The 15,838-nt window shown below is 39.2% G+C and overlaps 1 protein-coding gene across 1 annotated transcript in view; it reads right to left on the bottom strand.

Annotated features, from left to right (window-relative positions):
* The window catches only part of LOC142405367 (macrophage mannose receptor 1-like), a 34,885-nt gene that overhangs the window by 13,375 nt on the left and 5,672 nt on the right, over window positions 1-15,838 (bottom strand). Inside the window, exons 5-18 of the mRNA XM_075492696.1 lie at window positions 14,940-15,122; window positions 13,883-14,037; window positions 12,497-12,610; window positions 11,182-11,297; window positions 10,133-10,281; window positions 9,062-9,261; window positions 7,592-7,719; window positions 6,196-6,283; window positions 5,454-5,598; window positions 3,106-3,141; window positions 2,840-3,003; window positions 2,251-2,318; window positions 1,257-1,357; window positions 772-911 (exon numbers count right to left, since the gene is read on the bottom strand). Coding sequence (XP_075348811.1) covers window positions 772-911; window positions 1,257-1,357; window positions 2,251-2,318; window positions 2,840-3,003; window positions 3,106-3,141; window positions 5,454-5,598; window positions 6,196-6,283; window positions 7,592-7,719; window positions 9,062-9,261; window positions 10,133-10,281; window positions 11,182-11,297; window positions 12,497-12,610; window positions 13,883-14,037; window positions 14,940-15,122 — 1,787 coding nt within the window. The remainder of the gene's footprint in view (window positions 1-771; window positions 912-1,256; window positions 1,358-2,250; window positions 2,319-2,839; window positions 3,004-3,105; window positions 3,142-5,453; window positions 5,599-6,195; window positions 6,284-7,591; window positions 7,720-9,061; window positions 9,262-10,132; window positions 10,282-11,181; window positions 11,298-12,496; window positions 12,611-13,882; window positions 14,038-14,939; window positions 15,123-15,838) is intronic.

Below are 15,838 nucleotides of genomic sequence, written 5' to 3' on the forward strand. Positions count from 1 at the left end.
CTCGGCGTGAGTGGAACAGCGTCAGGAAGAAGTGCCCTTTTGTACCATGTATTAGTATCCCATGGGGATTTTCCCTCAATACCAGTGTAAAAAATGGGTTTTGTGGTTGTGTATGTTCTGAGGGACAGAAGACATGGTTTTTAACTGGCATATGCTGCTTCGCCTTTTTTATGCCCTCTGAATGCATGAAAAATTTTCCTATTGATTGCACTGTGGGATTGATTTGTGGTTTTCATTTGTTGGTTGTTTTTTGTTTTAAGTTCGTATGGCCAGGTGTACTTTTGCTTAACTTAGCAAAAAACAATGCTTGCTTGTTTTCTATATTTGATTTTACATTTATTGCTGTTTGTGTTACTCGCCTTAAGATCAGTTGTTGTGATAGCTGATTACATACGAAAAGTGTGACCTTTAATTTTTTCATCTCAGTGTTACTCAGAAAGAGGGGCTTACGCTTACGCATAAGGATAATGGAACAGGATTTCCGTGCAGTATGTCTAAAATAAACAGAAAATTCTAGAAACTGAAAAAGTAACTATGGCTAAAGGCGCATGGACATTTACAAAAATAACAACTTAAAGCATTCAAAATTTACCTTTTTTTGAGATTTAGATACAGACTTGCCAACATGAAAATTGACTACACTGCTGATTAGAATACCACTTAATAAACTGGTGTATAAAGTGAGAGAATTTATATAGTGAGATAAAAGGGATAGTTGTTTTCTCTACCTATAGCAAATCTGCTAAATACTGCTGAGATTTGTTACTGCACCTTATTGTCAAACAAAAGCCAAGTTTCAGGACACCCTCCCAGAGGTGGAAGTACGGTAGGAGCAAATCCTGAGTAAGCTGAATTGTGCCTTTCACAGATGAAGGCATTTTTCACAGCACAGCTTATATCTTTCCAAAAGCCTGAAAATAAATAGAATACAGAGAATCACTGTCTGAAACTCTCGTACCACCATTACAGCAGTCAGCCCCAGACAGTATTCATAAGCACGAATGAAACCTTCTGGAGGCAGGTGAAACAGTTGCCATGTACACGTTTACCTGCATGCACTCCTCCTTCCTCTGTGGTATGTTTGTCTCCTAATAGTGGTGGCATGGTTTTAAACCTCAGCATACTTGTTATGAAACACTGTCAGTACTGTTCAACTACCTCTTTGTGGGGTAGCCTCAAATTGAAATATGTAGCAAACATTTTGGATTTTGATGCTAAATTTTCAACCAAATATTTCTTGTTGCTATTTTACTCACCAAAATCTTTTGACATTATCACACAGTTTTCATCATTATTCGCAAAATTGGGTTCATTTGGAGCCCAGGCGACATAATTCACTGGGGTCTCATCCAGCCAGCTGAAAGAAACAAGGGGACAGTGGCTGCCCGACAGGCATCTCCAGCAGTCATTTAGTTACAAAGTCTGTTTAGGTAAAGGGCTAAGCGAGGTATTAGCAGTGACCAGAGGGCAAAGGTTCTACCTATACTGGAGAGGACATATCCACAGCATTACCGCTGCTTCTCATCTGTTCAGTACTATCGCATTAAGTCCCTTCAGCGTCCCATTTTGCCAGAGGTTGGATAAACAATGTCATACTCGAAGGGAAGGCTTCTTATGGTCTGGGCAAGACTGAAACCCCAAGATCTGACCAGTGCACGGACTTCCCTTTCATCCCAAAAAGGCGTCCTCCTGGAAGCCTTCTACAAACAGATTTCCCTCCCAACAATTTCAGAAAGCTGTTGGGTGAGATGTTGCTTACTTCTCGCTTCCAGCTCACATAACTTGAACCACTGAGGTTAGCCTGATTAAACCCTTATATCCACATTTTATCAAAACCTCCTGGGCTTTCTCTGTAGCCATTGGAGATCTGGTCAGAGTTAGTCTCATCCTAAGGTTGATGTCTGAAGTGGATCAGGTGAATAACATCCTAAAATTAGCTGCTTCTCCTCACTACCTATGAAGGGTTGCTTGGGTCTTTAACTCAGTTCTCTCAGTGTAAGACATTAAGTGAAATGAATCTTAGCCATGAAATTCTATTGGTTTTGCTCTCCCAGTTTTGGAAGGAAAACACATTGCTCTGCTTAAATATAGAACTTAATACTTTTGATCTGAGACTTCTTCTGAAAACTATCCAGAGGTCAGTTGCACAACAGTTATTAACTTGCAAAATCAAAGCATGCACAAATGCTCCCATAGAGCAAGACAAATTTACCATCATTTGTTGTCCATTACCAGTTTTCCTTTACTCACCTGAATTTCTGATCAAAGCTGACAACTAAGCCAATGAAATATGATTCCGCTCTGAGTTTTGTGTAAATCTAAAACAAAAGTGATTAACAGTGAAGCACTAAACAGTTCCTCAACATCAAGCAAAAATCTGGAAGCCCATTGACAATGCCTGACCATGCCTGTGATTTTTTTTTTCCTATTTCTTCCCCACCCCCCACCCCACCCCCCCAGGATTTGAGCCTCGGGCAAGAACATTGTATGTTCAGACCCATGTTTCAAGAAGGCAACAGGGACATGGGGAACATCTGGGAGTGAGGAACCCACTGGACAGGAAAGCAATAATCATTGTGCTGAACACTGCATATCTTAGAAGAGATAAGCAACCTGGGCCTCAACTATCCTTTGCTGCACCTTTAACATTTGCATGCCTTTTTCCTCTGCCTACTAAAAGCAATAGTCATTTCTTTACAGGTCCTGAACAAATATATTGTTATATAAATAAGGACAATAGCTCAGGACTCTAGCCTAGCTAAATAGATAGGCTGTTCCCTTTATTTTATCAGCTGCTCTGCTTCAGAATTCAATTATAATTAATAGGCTCAGTGCTTACATATTTCCATAGAAATTGTCTTTTGCTTTCATTCTCAATGACAACAAGATCTGCAAAGTTCTTCTGACAAACTCTCCGTGCTTCTTCCATATGGACACGTTCTGTGCTGAAATAGTACTGCTTATCTTCATATATAATCCATCCATCAGCAGTGGCTTGATATTCTGAAAGATTATGAATCATATATATTACATTCATATCTGGTCTGTACAAAGTCTGAAAACTATACACAGTAAACTTGTCTTTGAAAGAGGAAAAAATCCTACCAAGTTTGTAGTTTGGTTCAGGTTTTAGCAGTGTACCTGTAAAATAGAAAGATCATCATGAGCAACATTCCAAATACAAAAAAATCCAGAGATATTTGCTTTATGTCGTTGCAAATGGTTTTTATAATACAGAAAAAAACCCAAACTATGAATTATCTAATTCATTTTCAAGATTTTAGAGCACATACCACTGGATTAAATTTAAAAATATGTATAATTTAGAAACATTTATCTAGTGAAAATTATGTATCTTTAAAGCATGTATACGTACCTCCAAAAGCACTGTATTAAACAATCCAGGATATGCAGTAAATACTTTGTAGATTAAACTTATATGAGTTTGAAAATTTGTTTAGTATTTCTACTTGGCATTCTATTATTAATTTTTTTTGTTATATTCATGGGACTAGAGCCAAACAACGTAATCCAGCCAATATATTAAGTTCTCAAGCTTACCTACATAGTAGTAAACTAGTCACAAGTACTGAAAGCTTAATGCTGGTGTTTTGTTAATACCACACATCATTTCCAGTGTCTCGATGCATTCCTCCTATCCTGATGGCTTGGCTTTTATTAGGAAAGTCTGTTTTTAAGAGTCCTGGAGAGCCAGTAGATACCAAAACCCAAGTTTCTGATTACAGGATGGACCGGGAGGAAGCAATTAACCTGTTGCTATTCCCAGAGCCAGCTATACCCCCTCAAAGGTGGCTCTGCTTTCATTTGGATGCCTGTTATCTTGTTCTTCACAAGGACTACTCGTTCTGTTCTTAGTTTTCTCCATTTCTTCTGTGGTTTAGTGGAGAGGAACACATTTTTAAAGAAAGGAACAGTTTAGATGAGAAATAAGCAAACAAATGAGAAAGCAATTAAAATTCTTCTGTTGGGAGCTTTTAAACATTTTTTTCTTAAGTGTTTAGTGAAGAATAGAACTAAAATTATTAAAATATCTTCATGATGAATTTAGATGCTTCACCTCATTTTGATTTTATTTTTTTAATCCTAACACAACTATAACATTCCTTGTTTTTCCAAAAAATAGAGTATCTTAAGTAAATATGTGTTTTAAATGAATATGAGGGAATTAACAGCTGAGCATCTCTCCTCTCACGTTGATCATCATATAATCTAGATTCACAATAGCAAGATCTAATTCTTTTATTTTTTTACTTTTGAAAGGTCATCTGGGATCAAGATAAACTGATCAGAGTCTTTACGCCATGGTTTCTGAACTCCTCCTGAGTAATCTCACCAAGAGCAGAGAGCCACATCTGTACAAAGCAGCGTGCTCAGCACACCACAAAGGGCTGCACAGGATGTGCTGCTTTGAGCTGGTAAACGGAAGTCCGTGTTTTGATGGTGCATTTGTATGACTAATCTACCCACGAGGGAACAGCGATTCTTCCTTTTCGGTTAAGCAATTTTTCGATGTTAGCACGGTGCCTTATTCACTGTTCAAGGGTAACGGTTTGTTGGCAGAGTCATCAAATATTAGATATACTCAGTGCTTTTTATGTAACTGCTTCTCCTTTCCCCTCCCTATTATGCCTCCTACTAGTTCCTTGTGTGCATCCAACCTTCTTTTCATTTCAAGAAGCTTTCAAGAATCTCCTGCTCCATGGAGATGCATACCAGTACTCAGTTTACAAGCAGGAAGCAGGGATGTAATAGTAGGGCCGAGTAAGCAAACGAGTTCTTTGATTATTGGTTGTCACTTGGGGTCCTCAAGCCACGAAGACCCCGTTTCCCACTGGCAGGCACCCCAAGGCACGTGCACGGGGTCCCTTTCGTGCCCTGGCACCAGGGGCGGGAGGCCTGGTGATAGGGCCCTGCTTCCCAGGAAAAGCTGGTGGATGCAGGAGTCCTTCAAGGCTACACCAGCCTCTACTTGTGATCTCTTTTTCGGAGTTGCCGGTTCCTATAGCAACTGATCCCACTCCTTGTTTCCCATTATTCGTCTCACAGTGGGAAGCAAAGCTTTTTTCTCTTTTGTACAGAGAACTCTAGTGTCCTGCATCTTTGACTCTCCTGGGTAAGCCTGAAGCAGATAGAAATACGGGGAGGAGATAAAAGGAGAGAGGATAAGTACCTTTGCCTTGCAAATTTATTCAGCCCATGGCAGAAAGAGATAAAGCCAGAGATAAAGTAGCAGGGACATCTTTAACTTCCCGCATCTGAGTACAATTGAAATATCTCGATTCATTCCTCTTGCTTTATGTGTTGCCTTCACTGCAGCTGGTTTTAAAATGAACAATTCCTGGTATCTTTCTTCTTTTCAATTTGTTTAAATCCATACAATTTGGTTTTGAACTTGGGTTTATCGCTCCAATTAAATGGGGAAGTAATCATACCTTTTTTTGTTTCACAAATCCAATTAAGTGAATGTTCACAGCGCAAGTCATTCCAGCGCATTTGGGGTGATCTATTAAACATAACACAATGTTCAAGTTCTTCATGGTTGTTGGGTTCATGTTCATCCCAGTTCTCATAAATTACCTGTGTTGGAAATACATCTCCATTACTATGTGATTCGAGCTGGGTGGAAGTAATTGAGATTGCCATCCTAACACAATTTCAGGATCTCGTCATCTCAAGTACCTTGTTTATGGGATCAGTAGGAGTTCAGCTAGGTCTGAGAGGGCTGTGAAAGTCATGCTGATCAGCTCACTTTCCCCATTGCTCCCCAGAGAAGGTGTAAAGAATACATGGTATAGAAAAGCATGTGTCTGATGGAGGAAAACTGATGGGCGGAGGGAGTTGTGTTTATCTGGCTTTGTGAGAGATGGCAACCTGGCTTCTCTGTACTGACATACAGCAGTGCCCGGTCTGGGATGCTGTGAAGATCTAAAAGCATGGACTGTGGAAGATGGGATATAACACGGTACCAGGGATGAAACAGAGGCAATGTTGTACTTCCATTAGTGTGTTAAGACAGTGCCATCGCTAAGCGCTGCAGCTGTTCAGCTGATGGATAAAGGGCTGCCATGCACCTGCCAAAGGTTTAAAGAGACTGGGAAAAAGGCATAAAAAGATGAAAATCTATATATTCTAAAGGACAGAAAGTCAGTTAATAGCCAGCAAATAAGTACTCACAGGGGAACCATCAATCCAGGCAAATCCTTCATCAGGATTTAAGAGAAACAAACCAATCCAGAAAGCCTGAGTGTGCAGTCCGTTATCCCTAAAATAAATTACACAATATAGATGCGTGAGCGTAGAAAGAGGGGCCAGGATGTAAATGCTGGGAAGCATAGAAACATTCTGCTTTCTGTCACATCTGAACTGGGAGCTGCTCCTTCTCTGTTGGCCCCTAGCCAGGCTCACCGCCTGCACTCTGTCGAGGGATTTGATAGTGCTCTGTGTTGGGACAAGGCTTGCCATATTTGAATGTAAGTTAAAGGACAAGTGATGTGGCACAGAGCTAGCTCAGGCTCCCATCCTCGTGGCTGCAATACAGCTCTTGGCTGTAGCAGGAGTTCACCCACAGAGGCTTTAGCAAAAGTAAAACATTAATCGAGAGCTATAATACAATTTAACTAATGCAAAATAGTGAAAATTGTTTTTCAACTGCTTTGATTTGCTTGTTGGCACTTCCTATGTAGTTTAAATAGTTCACACTATTTATCATTGTACCTATGGACCAGATAAAATAGAGTCCTACTTTATTCACTATATAACACAAAGATTTCCTTCTGCAAAGATTTCATAGTCTAAAGCAAAGAGACTTAACAGACAAGTAAAACCACGTTCAGCTTCTCACAATACTGAAAAATAATAAAATTAAGAAGGGTGAGATCATGAAGACTTTTCTGTATGACAGCTTTAAATCTATTTGAGAAATTAAACCTAGATTCACCACTATGTGAAACAGTTTTGGTTAAATAGCTATATAGTACGTGCCATTAAGATGTCTTGACATGATGGAATACAATCAGAATGTAGTGGTCTAATCTGGGGGGGAAATAATGGCATAATATCTACATTGCAGGCAAGACATGGCATCTACAATGCTAGCAAAAATTAATTAAAATTAATTCCTGTTTGATTTCAGGAGTCTTCAGTTTATAGTCAGAAAATTTCCACATTAAGTCCTTGCATTTTGGTTTACATTACACATTAACTCAAGGGTTTTTTGAATGCGTTGATTAAAATATGAATTGCAGCCAGTTAAAAAAAGACACAGTTAGAGCTGAACATTTTATTGTCTCCCTTTTGGGAGAGGGTCTAATATGTACAAAGTTGATCAGATCTGGAGAACAGCCTTGATAAAAACCTGTGATGACAATTTCAAAAATATTGAAATATTCAAAATTCTTTTTCTTTTGAAAAAACAATGTTTCAGGATGATATTTCCAGATGAAAATTTACCATTTTAATTTAAAAATTTATTGTGTTTATTCACTCACTTGCCTAGCTTCAGATATATTTTGAAGGAATTTTTATGTAACATAGCATGAACATGAAAAAGAATCGTTGTGCAAGTACTCACGATGCTAATTGCCATAATAAAATTTGATCGTCTCTTGTATTGATTGTGACCAGATGTCCTCCTATTTCTCTACAGAATTCTTCAGCCTCAAACCAAGACTTCTTTTGGTTTCCCTCTCTCACAAAAAACTATTGAGAAAAAAAGTAAAAATAAATTACTAAATGTGCAAAGTTTGGCATATAACAGTATATAATTGTCTATGTATTTAAAATCAGTATCACTTTAACACCCCTTTATTCTTGAGTGAGACAACATAACATCTGTCAAGACCTATAATATTAAACATTAGTAATGTAAAGCGTAAGTATTTTTTTTCTTAGCATCCTCTATTTTAAAATAAGGCAAGAATAGCATAGGCGTCTGAGGAGAACAAAAGGTATCACAATGTAGAGAGAAGAAAAAAATAATTTATAACTTAATTGGAACTTTGACTAGTGAAAGGCTCAAAGAAAGAAAGGCTCAAAGAAATAGCTCAGTTGTAGTGTTTCGCAGTAGAAAGCAGGAGATTTTTGTGAAATGAAGGTGGAGGGAAAATCAATAGGTTGGAATAGAAAAGATAGTATGGACGGAGAAAGCCGTTTGGCAAGGTGCTGACCCTGGCTGAGGAAGAGATTTTTTATGGTGGTGCAAGCATACAAATAGGTCCACTTTGTACTATGAAGTACGTACATTCTTGAAGTAAGGAACAGGATGCTTGACGTTTTGGGGAAAGGATAATCAACAGTTTGGTAACTGACAGAACCAATAACGTTAGTAACAATAATTAGGTGTGACATAGAAGTAGAGACCCTTATAAATACAAGGCTAAAATAATCTCTGGCCTCCCAACAGGCAGAGAGACTTAAGGAAGAAAGTGAGAGGATACTTACGTAAAGACCTGGAAGAGTAATGTTGCATACTTACTTTTACTTGATCTATTTTGCCTTTTGTTTATGTTTTTCCTTTTCAAAAAGGAGGGTTTTTAAGGCATTTTTAGCTAAATCAAGAGAATGCCCAAAGCCTTTACTTGCTGAAGAGTCACCAATGTCAAACTAAACCTGGATCTAAAAGTATGACTAAAAGTATCACGTGCTGTATGAGAAAAGGTTAGCAGAGGGCTAAGTTTCCATACGTTTTCTCTTAGAAACATTGACTTATGCAAGTGACACTGCCAGCTCTTGAGATGCAATACTATGTTTCTCCGAAGTCCCAAATTCCTGGAAGCAAATAGATTAGGTGAGGTTCCCACCTGGCATTTAAATAAAAGAAAGCATATTTCTAGCACTCTGTTTTCATTGTTTCAGGTTTTCCATTGTTGACTTTCATTATATTTGATGGATTTTCTCATGGCTTTTTGCCCTTGAATACATGGAGAAGATCATTCCCAAAAAATGACCCAGCACCTGGGTCCCTGAGTACCACGGTGACCAGGGCACCAACCCCTGGGCTGCTCCACGCTCAGGCTCGCAGTGAAGATAGACACACACTTACTTTGAAGCACGAGTCGGCGTGGGAGGCTTCGTCCCAGCCTTCAGCACAGGCGGCTGCGGGGACCTGAACCGGAGGAGCAGGAGGCAGCACTCCCACTGCCCGCTGTTTGCAAAGATAATTTGCTGTCTTCTCACAGCTAACAACATCCCATAATCCAGCTGCAATTCCAGTTCCCATGGCAACACAGCCTTGCTCTTTTCCTTTGTGATATGGAAGAGAAATGAATAAAACCAAAGTCTTAATTAATCTCTAAGAAATGAGACCGTTGTTTTTATTCATAGAAAGTTATGAAAAGGAAGATGCAGATTATGCAGATTAAAAACCATCCTGGATGTAAAATTATTTACTACCTCCTGCCAGAGCCCAGATATGGGCCAATGAGTCTCACAGACACACCTTTGCCAAAACCAGAGATTGGCAGCTTTAGAATACAAATCTTCCTTATCTTGCCACCCCAGGGAAATCACAGGGCAAATGGCACTTGATTTTATTTACATAAGCAATGGCCTGACAGCTACTTTGGGGTTCTCAATATCCAGGTAATTCAATTTCAGGAAGGCTGATATCAAGTACAACAAGTTTGTTTTAAGGCATAGCTAGCTAGTGTGAAGGCAAGAGTTCCCACATAGATGCTAATCTGTTCTGCTGAAATGCAAAACGGCTGGACGTTTGCTGCTCATTTCTCGCATATGCACCTTGTGGGTCAAAACACTGTCCGTAATAATTTTTCTCAATCTGATGAGTTGGTGTTAACTGGTATTAAAAAGTTGAAAAAAATGAGACCATGGACCTTGTTAACTCCTGCACAGTATCGCCTTCAGTCTAACCCGTTACAAATCTGTTTCTGTACAGCTTCGCAGGAGCCTGACTTACACAACACCTGACGCTCCGCTGTGATGGTGCTTGTTGCACTGGCGTCAAACACAGGGTCTGATGGTGTTGGCAACCTACAGCTACGAGGACAAAAGAAATTGCCTGCTCTAATTGCTAACACCAGGGGATGGAAAGCAGAAACCCAGATGAATTGCAGCTGCATTCCTATCACAAGGGCTGCGCCCATGCAGAGCTTACCTGGCATTGCTGTGTTCCAGTGTGTGAAGAGAGGAGTTTCACCACTGGTCCACCTGAAACTCCCTCGTTCTTCTGTGTCAGAGAGACCGATCCAGAAATATTTTTCAGACCTCAGCCCCGTCAAACTAATTAGAAAGGCTTGCTCATTTCTGAAGTGGAAAATAGTGTTCATTCACAACCTATTACCTTGCAATATTAATCTAAGTGGTACAAATAGAGGTATCACTATCATGAGAGCACGACCCCAAGGCAACAGCTCCTCAATGAAGTTCAGGCAAAACCTCAGCAGGCTTTTAAGTGTGGTCAAAAGAATTTGGTGAGGGACAACTTTCCCCTTTCAGCAGAAGGCATCCTCTCTCCTTTCCACCCAGTTCTGTGAAATGTCTCAAATCACTGCTCACATGGGCTTCTGGTTGTATTCTACTGTTTTCCTTGTCTTTCCAAATCTTTGAGGTGCCTCAAACAGACCACTAAGTCAGGACCAAACTGTCAGCTTTGCTAGCCATCACCTCTGAAGGCAGTCATGTTCCTCAGAGGCTATGAAGCCTGCAATGCCTGACAGATATGGGTAGACTGGAGATGATACATTCTGGCTGTGGTGGGGCAGGTCCTGGGATGATTTCCTACATTTTTTCAGAATTTGGCTTAGAAGGTAGTTTAGGAAAACTAAAATATTTTTGTTAAAGCTTTCCTATCATAATGAGATAACACCCATCAGTAAATAGATGAAAATTGTAGTAACTACTTTCCAACAGAAAAAAAACTCCAAAATAACACAGAAGTTGCTTTAATTAGGAATTGAAAGATAAGAGAAAACTGTTTAATGCAAGAAACCCCAACATTTGAAAGCCGTTATAATAGATTAAGTAGAAATCCCTAAAACATTGAGTCTTTTTTTTCCTACATAGATAATTTTATTTTGCTTACTACTACAAAATTTTTGAAAAGAGCTGATAAAACACTTTGAAGAGTTCAACAAATGGGCAAGCTGTGCAAGTTTCTCCATCAGAAGCACTGATTTTGAAGTATAAAAACAGATATTTTCCTACCTGCTTTCCACTGTAGCTAGATAAGCTTTGCTCTGTTCACATGTCTTATTTGCTTCTGAGAATGTCAAAAATGCAGAGCCCACCAAGTAACAGTGAAAACCATATCTTTTCCAACCCTGTGACAAACATAAGGTTCTTAATGTGAAATTGAAAGAGACTTCAACATAGAAATTAGCTCTGCTCTTTTGTGTATAAATATTTGATGTTAAATTTGTTGCAGCTAAGCTTAAAAACAAGATGAGACTGGACCAATCTGTAAAAAACCAAAAGCTGGCTTTTTTTTGTTGCTGTTTGCTCCTACAGAAGGCCTTTTTTGTTTAAAGGATGACATTTAGATCTTAGTTTTCATCTCTTTTATGTGTATGTGACTTTTCAAAGACAATTGTGACTGTGCTATTTGCTATTGCTTTGCAGGGCTCTGTAAGGCTGGGATTATGCAAACTGCACCATAACGAGCTGCGATTCATTCGGGGGGAGCTGCAGCTCCAGCCTTCCAGACCTGCGGGATCTGACATAATGAAGTACAAAAATATTGCAGTATGGAAATGAATTCACATACAAGCACAGCTCCCCGCAGCTGCCCCTGCCATTCCTAAGTGCAATGGGTGAGGAGACTTGCTCAGCCAAGAGGAATCCAGTCAGCGCTTGATGGTGGGGAAGGCAGAAAGGAGGAATATCAGTAAACACCCCTGCTCCTCCCTGCTCTTAGAGAGATCTATGCTGACCAATATAGATATACTGATTTTCTGAGAAGGTCAGTTCTGGAAAAATTACTTGTTTGGAAAAAAATAACCTGCTGATGTCACTCAAAAGCCAACCAAGTAGTCCATCAGTAGGAACACGGTACAGAAAAGCTGATCCTTTTCTGGTTTGAAATTGTTTTCTTTCTTTTATTGTTCTTATATAGTAAGGACTTTATAAAGACTTTAAACAGACAGCAGATCTGAGAGAAGAGACAAAGTGGCTTTTGGTAATTTTACATGTATTGTTAGGCTAAGAGCATAAACAGAGAGAATAGTGGTGAAATTATGATTTAAAAGATAGATGTAATTTTATCACAGGGTGGCTCATCTGGGAGCGGAGGGAAAGGCAGTATTCATGTACTTGTAAATGAAACATGACTTTCTTGAGTATTTTCAGAGCAAAAGTGAAAAATGCACATACGTTAGTAAATTGCTAGTAGGAAAAGACTAGGTTTCCTCAAGGATAGATTTTCTAGAAGATACAAACACAAAGACTCTAAAAGAAGCAAGAACCAGTAAACGAATTCCCGTTCATTTTTCCCAACATAATTAATTTATGAGAGAGCATTTACTTTCTGGCAGCCTGGGTCCTCGATCGTCTCTTTTTCAGAGGATTGTGATGAAGGCTTCTTTTTACAGATGTAACCAAGTTGCTTATCACAAACATCGGTTGCCCAGTATCCATCCTAGAATAGCAGGGAGAAGAAACGAATGTAAAAAAAGGGGCATTCATAAACGTAAGAAAACTAGTGTTTTCCTCTTTCTTCACTACAAGGCCCACTGAAATATGTTACCTAGGAAGGCTGTAGGATCATTGCTGGAGATTTATTAAAAAAAAAAAAAAAGACAGATCTGTCAGCATTGGTTTAAGGTCCATTTGATGCTGTTTTGAGATGAAAGAAGGAAATAAATAACATCTTGAAGTCTCAGCATTACTTGCTGTCATAACTATCTATTTAATGGGAGGGTTTGTAAAGATACATTTCATTTGGGGCTAATGGAGCTGCATTTAGAGCAGGATATTTTCACTACACTTCTGGAAAAAAGATCAGTGAAACTGAAATAATGCACACCTGAGTGTCTTGCAGTAAACCTAACTATTTTATCCATCAAGGAGAAGACTCTGAAAACTTCTGATTTCTTTTAAAAAAGGATTTATGTAAAAAATAAAATTTAAATAGGAGCTTTTTTCCCACATAAAATCTGGTTTAGGATCAATTCCATTGATGGCTAATACTGCAAACATCAATACTATTCTGTGATATAACAGTTCTTTCAATAACACCATTTCTTTCATAACAGCATTTTGAATTTGTTTCTTTTAAAATTCATGACATTTTTTGTGTGTGTATGTGTGTGCAATGCACATGCATGTACGTGTCAAACAACCATGTCTTGCAAGAAAATAAAGTTTGTGAGTCAAGCAGTCAGAAGAAATACTATAGGATTTTATGTTAGGTATTTGGCAGGTAGGTGTTAGTGCTCTCTTTATATCACAGCTGAAGAAGCTTGCCCTAGTGCCAGGTCTCCGTGCCTCAATGCCATGTCTCAATGAAGTGGCGTTGAGGGACATAATGGTCTATCGGATTGGAAAATGAGATATGCAAATAGCATCTATGGTAACCACACAACGTATTTACTAGTTGATCCGCATTCCTCTCCCAGAGCTATAACTTTTTTCATTGCTGCAGCCAAGAAAATGAATCTAATGTAAAAGTTCTGGATTAGACTTTTCACCAGATAAGAAATCTCAAAAGGTAGCACTAGAAGAATGCTTCCTCTCTATTTCTGATCTCTCCTGTCCTCTGAACTTCTCTTCTGGTTGATGCCAAATTTATGGGGAAAACTATTTTAAGCTAAGATATAGAATGACTCCTGAATAACTATATAAAGGCAAGTGATTTCAGACTGATGTAGTTATTAGTTTGCATTGCTATAAAATGACTGCATGGTTATACCTGCCCCTTCATAACAACGCAGTCCTCCAGACCACTTGTGTAGGTAGGATGCCTGCGCTGCCATTTGGTGAACGTCACAGGAGTCCCGTCACTCCACTCGAAATAGAAGTGAGCCTTCAGGTCGTTCAGACCCAGCCATAGCTCTTCTGTTGGCTCTGAAGCATGAAAAGAAATAAGTTTGCTTATGGTCTGCTATGCAATACAGTGAACAAACAGGGACTGATACATTTGGAATGTGGTACGTGAGACGTGGTCTTCCTGCTTTAACAAAAATGCTGGTTTCCTCTCAGATATGCAGTAAGAGATGGTCTTGGTCTGTGCTGAAAAGGCCTCAGATCCTATCCAGAAATCCTGAGTTTAATAAACACAGGGCTCTTTATGGCTGACATAAGATTTTTGCAAACTTTCTGAGTATCTTAGAACAGCAAAATGGCCCCCGGCATGGAGGGTAGGACAGCCAGTGGCTGTGAGTGTCCCACCTGTCAGGAAATCGTACTGAGCCCACGCCATGAAGCCATCTGCCAACACATCTCCTTAATGGGGAAGCATTGGAGGGCTTGTAATGGCCTGTCAGGGGTGTTCACCAAGTCCAGCACGTGCAGCAAGTGTCAGGACTGGTTGCTACAGATCCAGGGAAAATCAGAAGTTAAAAGATAGTGTTTTCTTAGAAGGAGATATAGCAAGACGTTAACCTCAGCAAGAGGTTTTAAGTGCAGGAAGAAATTACATTTCTTCTAGGTTGGGAGCTCAGTTCTGAAGATATTGAACAGAGAATAAAGGTGCCAAAAGTGCAATTTTTAGAGATCTTTATGTGCCTCTGTTAGGAATACCATTTTTTTTCTTTTCCTGCTTTATAATGTTTTACAATATAGATATTTCTTGATAAATATAAATATACTTCTATGTTTATGCAACAGCAACAGCATAAAAGAGCACCATAAGTTAGATTCAGCCTTCCACTTGTGACATTTCAGAGAAAGCATTAATATTTAATATGAAGCCCGGCTTTTATGTTACAGATGGGGCAAACACAATACAGGCCTACATATATACTCACTGTAACCAAGCTGTGACACTAGAAAGCTGTATTCAGCAATGTTGTGGACACTTGCCAAATCTCCGTCTTGCCCCTTACATGAAGTCAGAGCATCTTTCCATATTTTGGGTTCCCGTTGAATGCTGTAGCAGTGGCCTGCGTATGGCCACCAGCCGTCTGGGCACTTAATAGGTCTCAATTCCTCTAAAATCAAAGCACAATTTTTCAGAGCAATTTTGTAAAAGAGGAAAATAAAGGACACTAGAATGAGGTCTCCCAAGCACTTTTTACAAAATTGGGACTATATGAATAAACATAAAGCTGTAGTTAGAGATGCAAATACATTCAAATGAAAAACAAATATTAAGGCACAGTATGCTAAATATGCAAATAGAATGATGTCCCCTTAGCAGAGAATCATTGAAAAATGCCCACGTTGTGTCAGAAATGCAATTTGAAATAATGCTCTGGGAGGCAAGAGAGGCCAAAGCAGACGTCAGCCTCTCCCCTTTGCCCCCAGAGCAGTTCGGTCAGTGTGTCATGGTCTCCCGTGCTGCACGCGGTGGCTGACGTTAGGCTCTGTCTCCTGTTCAATGTCTTCTTGCAAAGACACATAATTTTCAGATACGGAAGAGTGTGAAGTAACTCTTTGGGAACTGCAGGTCAGTAAACAGTGTAAATTAGTGCAGAGTTGGTAGTTTTCATATTAACTCAGTGACTTTTTTATTACTTAGATTTCTAAATATCTTTAAAAGCTTACCTTAAGTTTGCTTTAAAAATGGAGTCCTGTATTTCTTTTTAAGGTTAATAGGGGAATAAAGATTCACTGAAATTATTTCTCTACTTTCTTTAATATAACTGCTTCTTTAAAAGTAGCTTTTATAACATTCCCAGACGACAGCCTCCAGCAGATCCCTCCT

The sequence above is a fragment of the Mycteria americana genome, chromosome 2 (assembly GCF_035582795.1).
Source record: "Mycteria americana isolate JAX WOST 10 ecotype Jacksonville Zoo and Gardens chromosome 2, USCA_MyAme_1.0, whole genome shotgun sequence".
NCBI classification, from domain to species: domain Eukaryota; kingdom Metazoa; phylum Chordata; class Aves; order Ciconiiformes; family Ciconiidae; genus Mycteria; species Mycteria americana.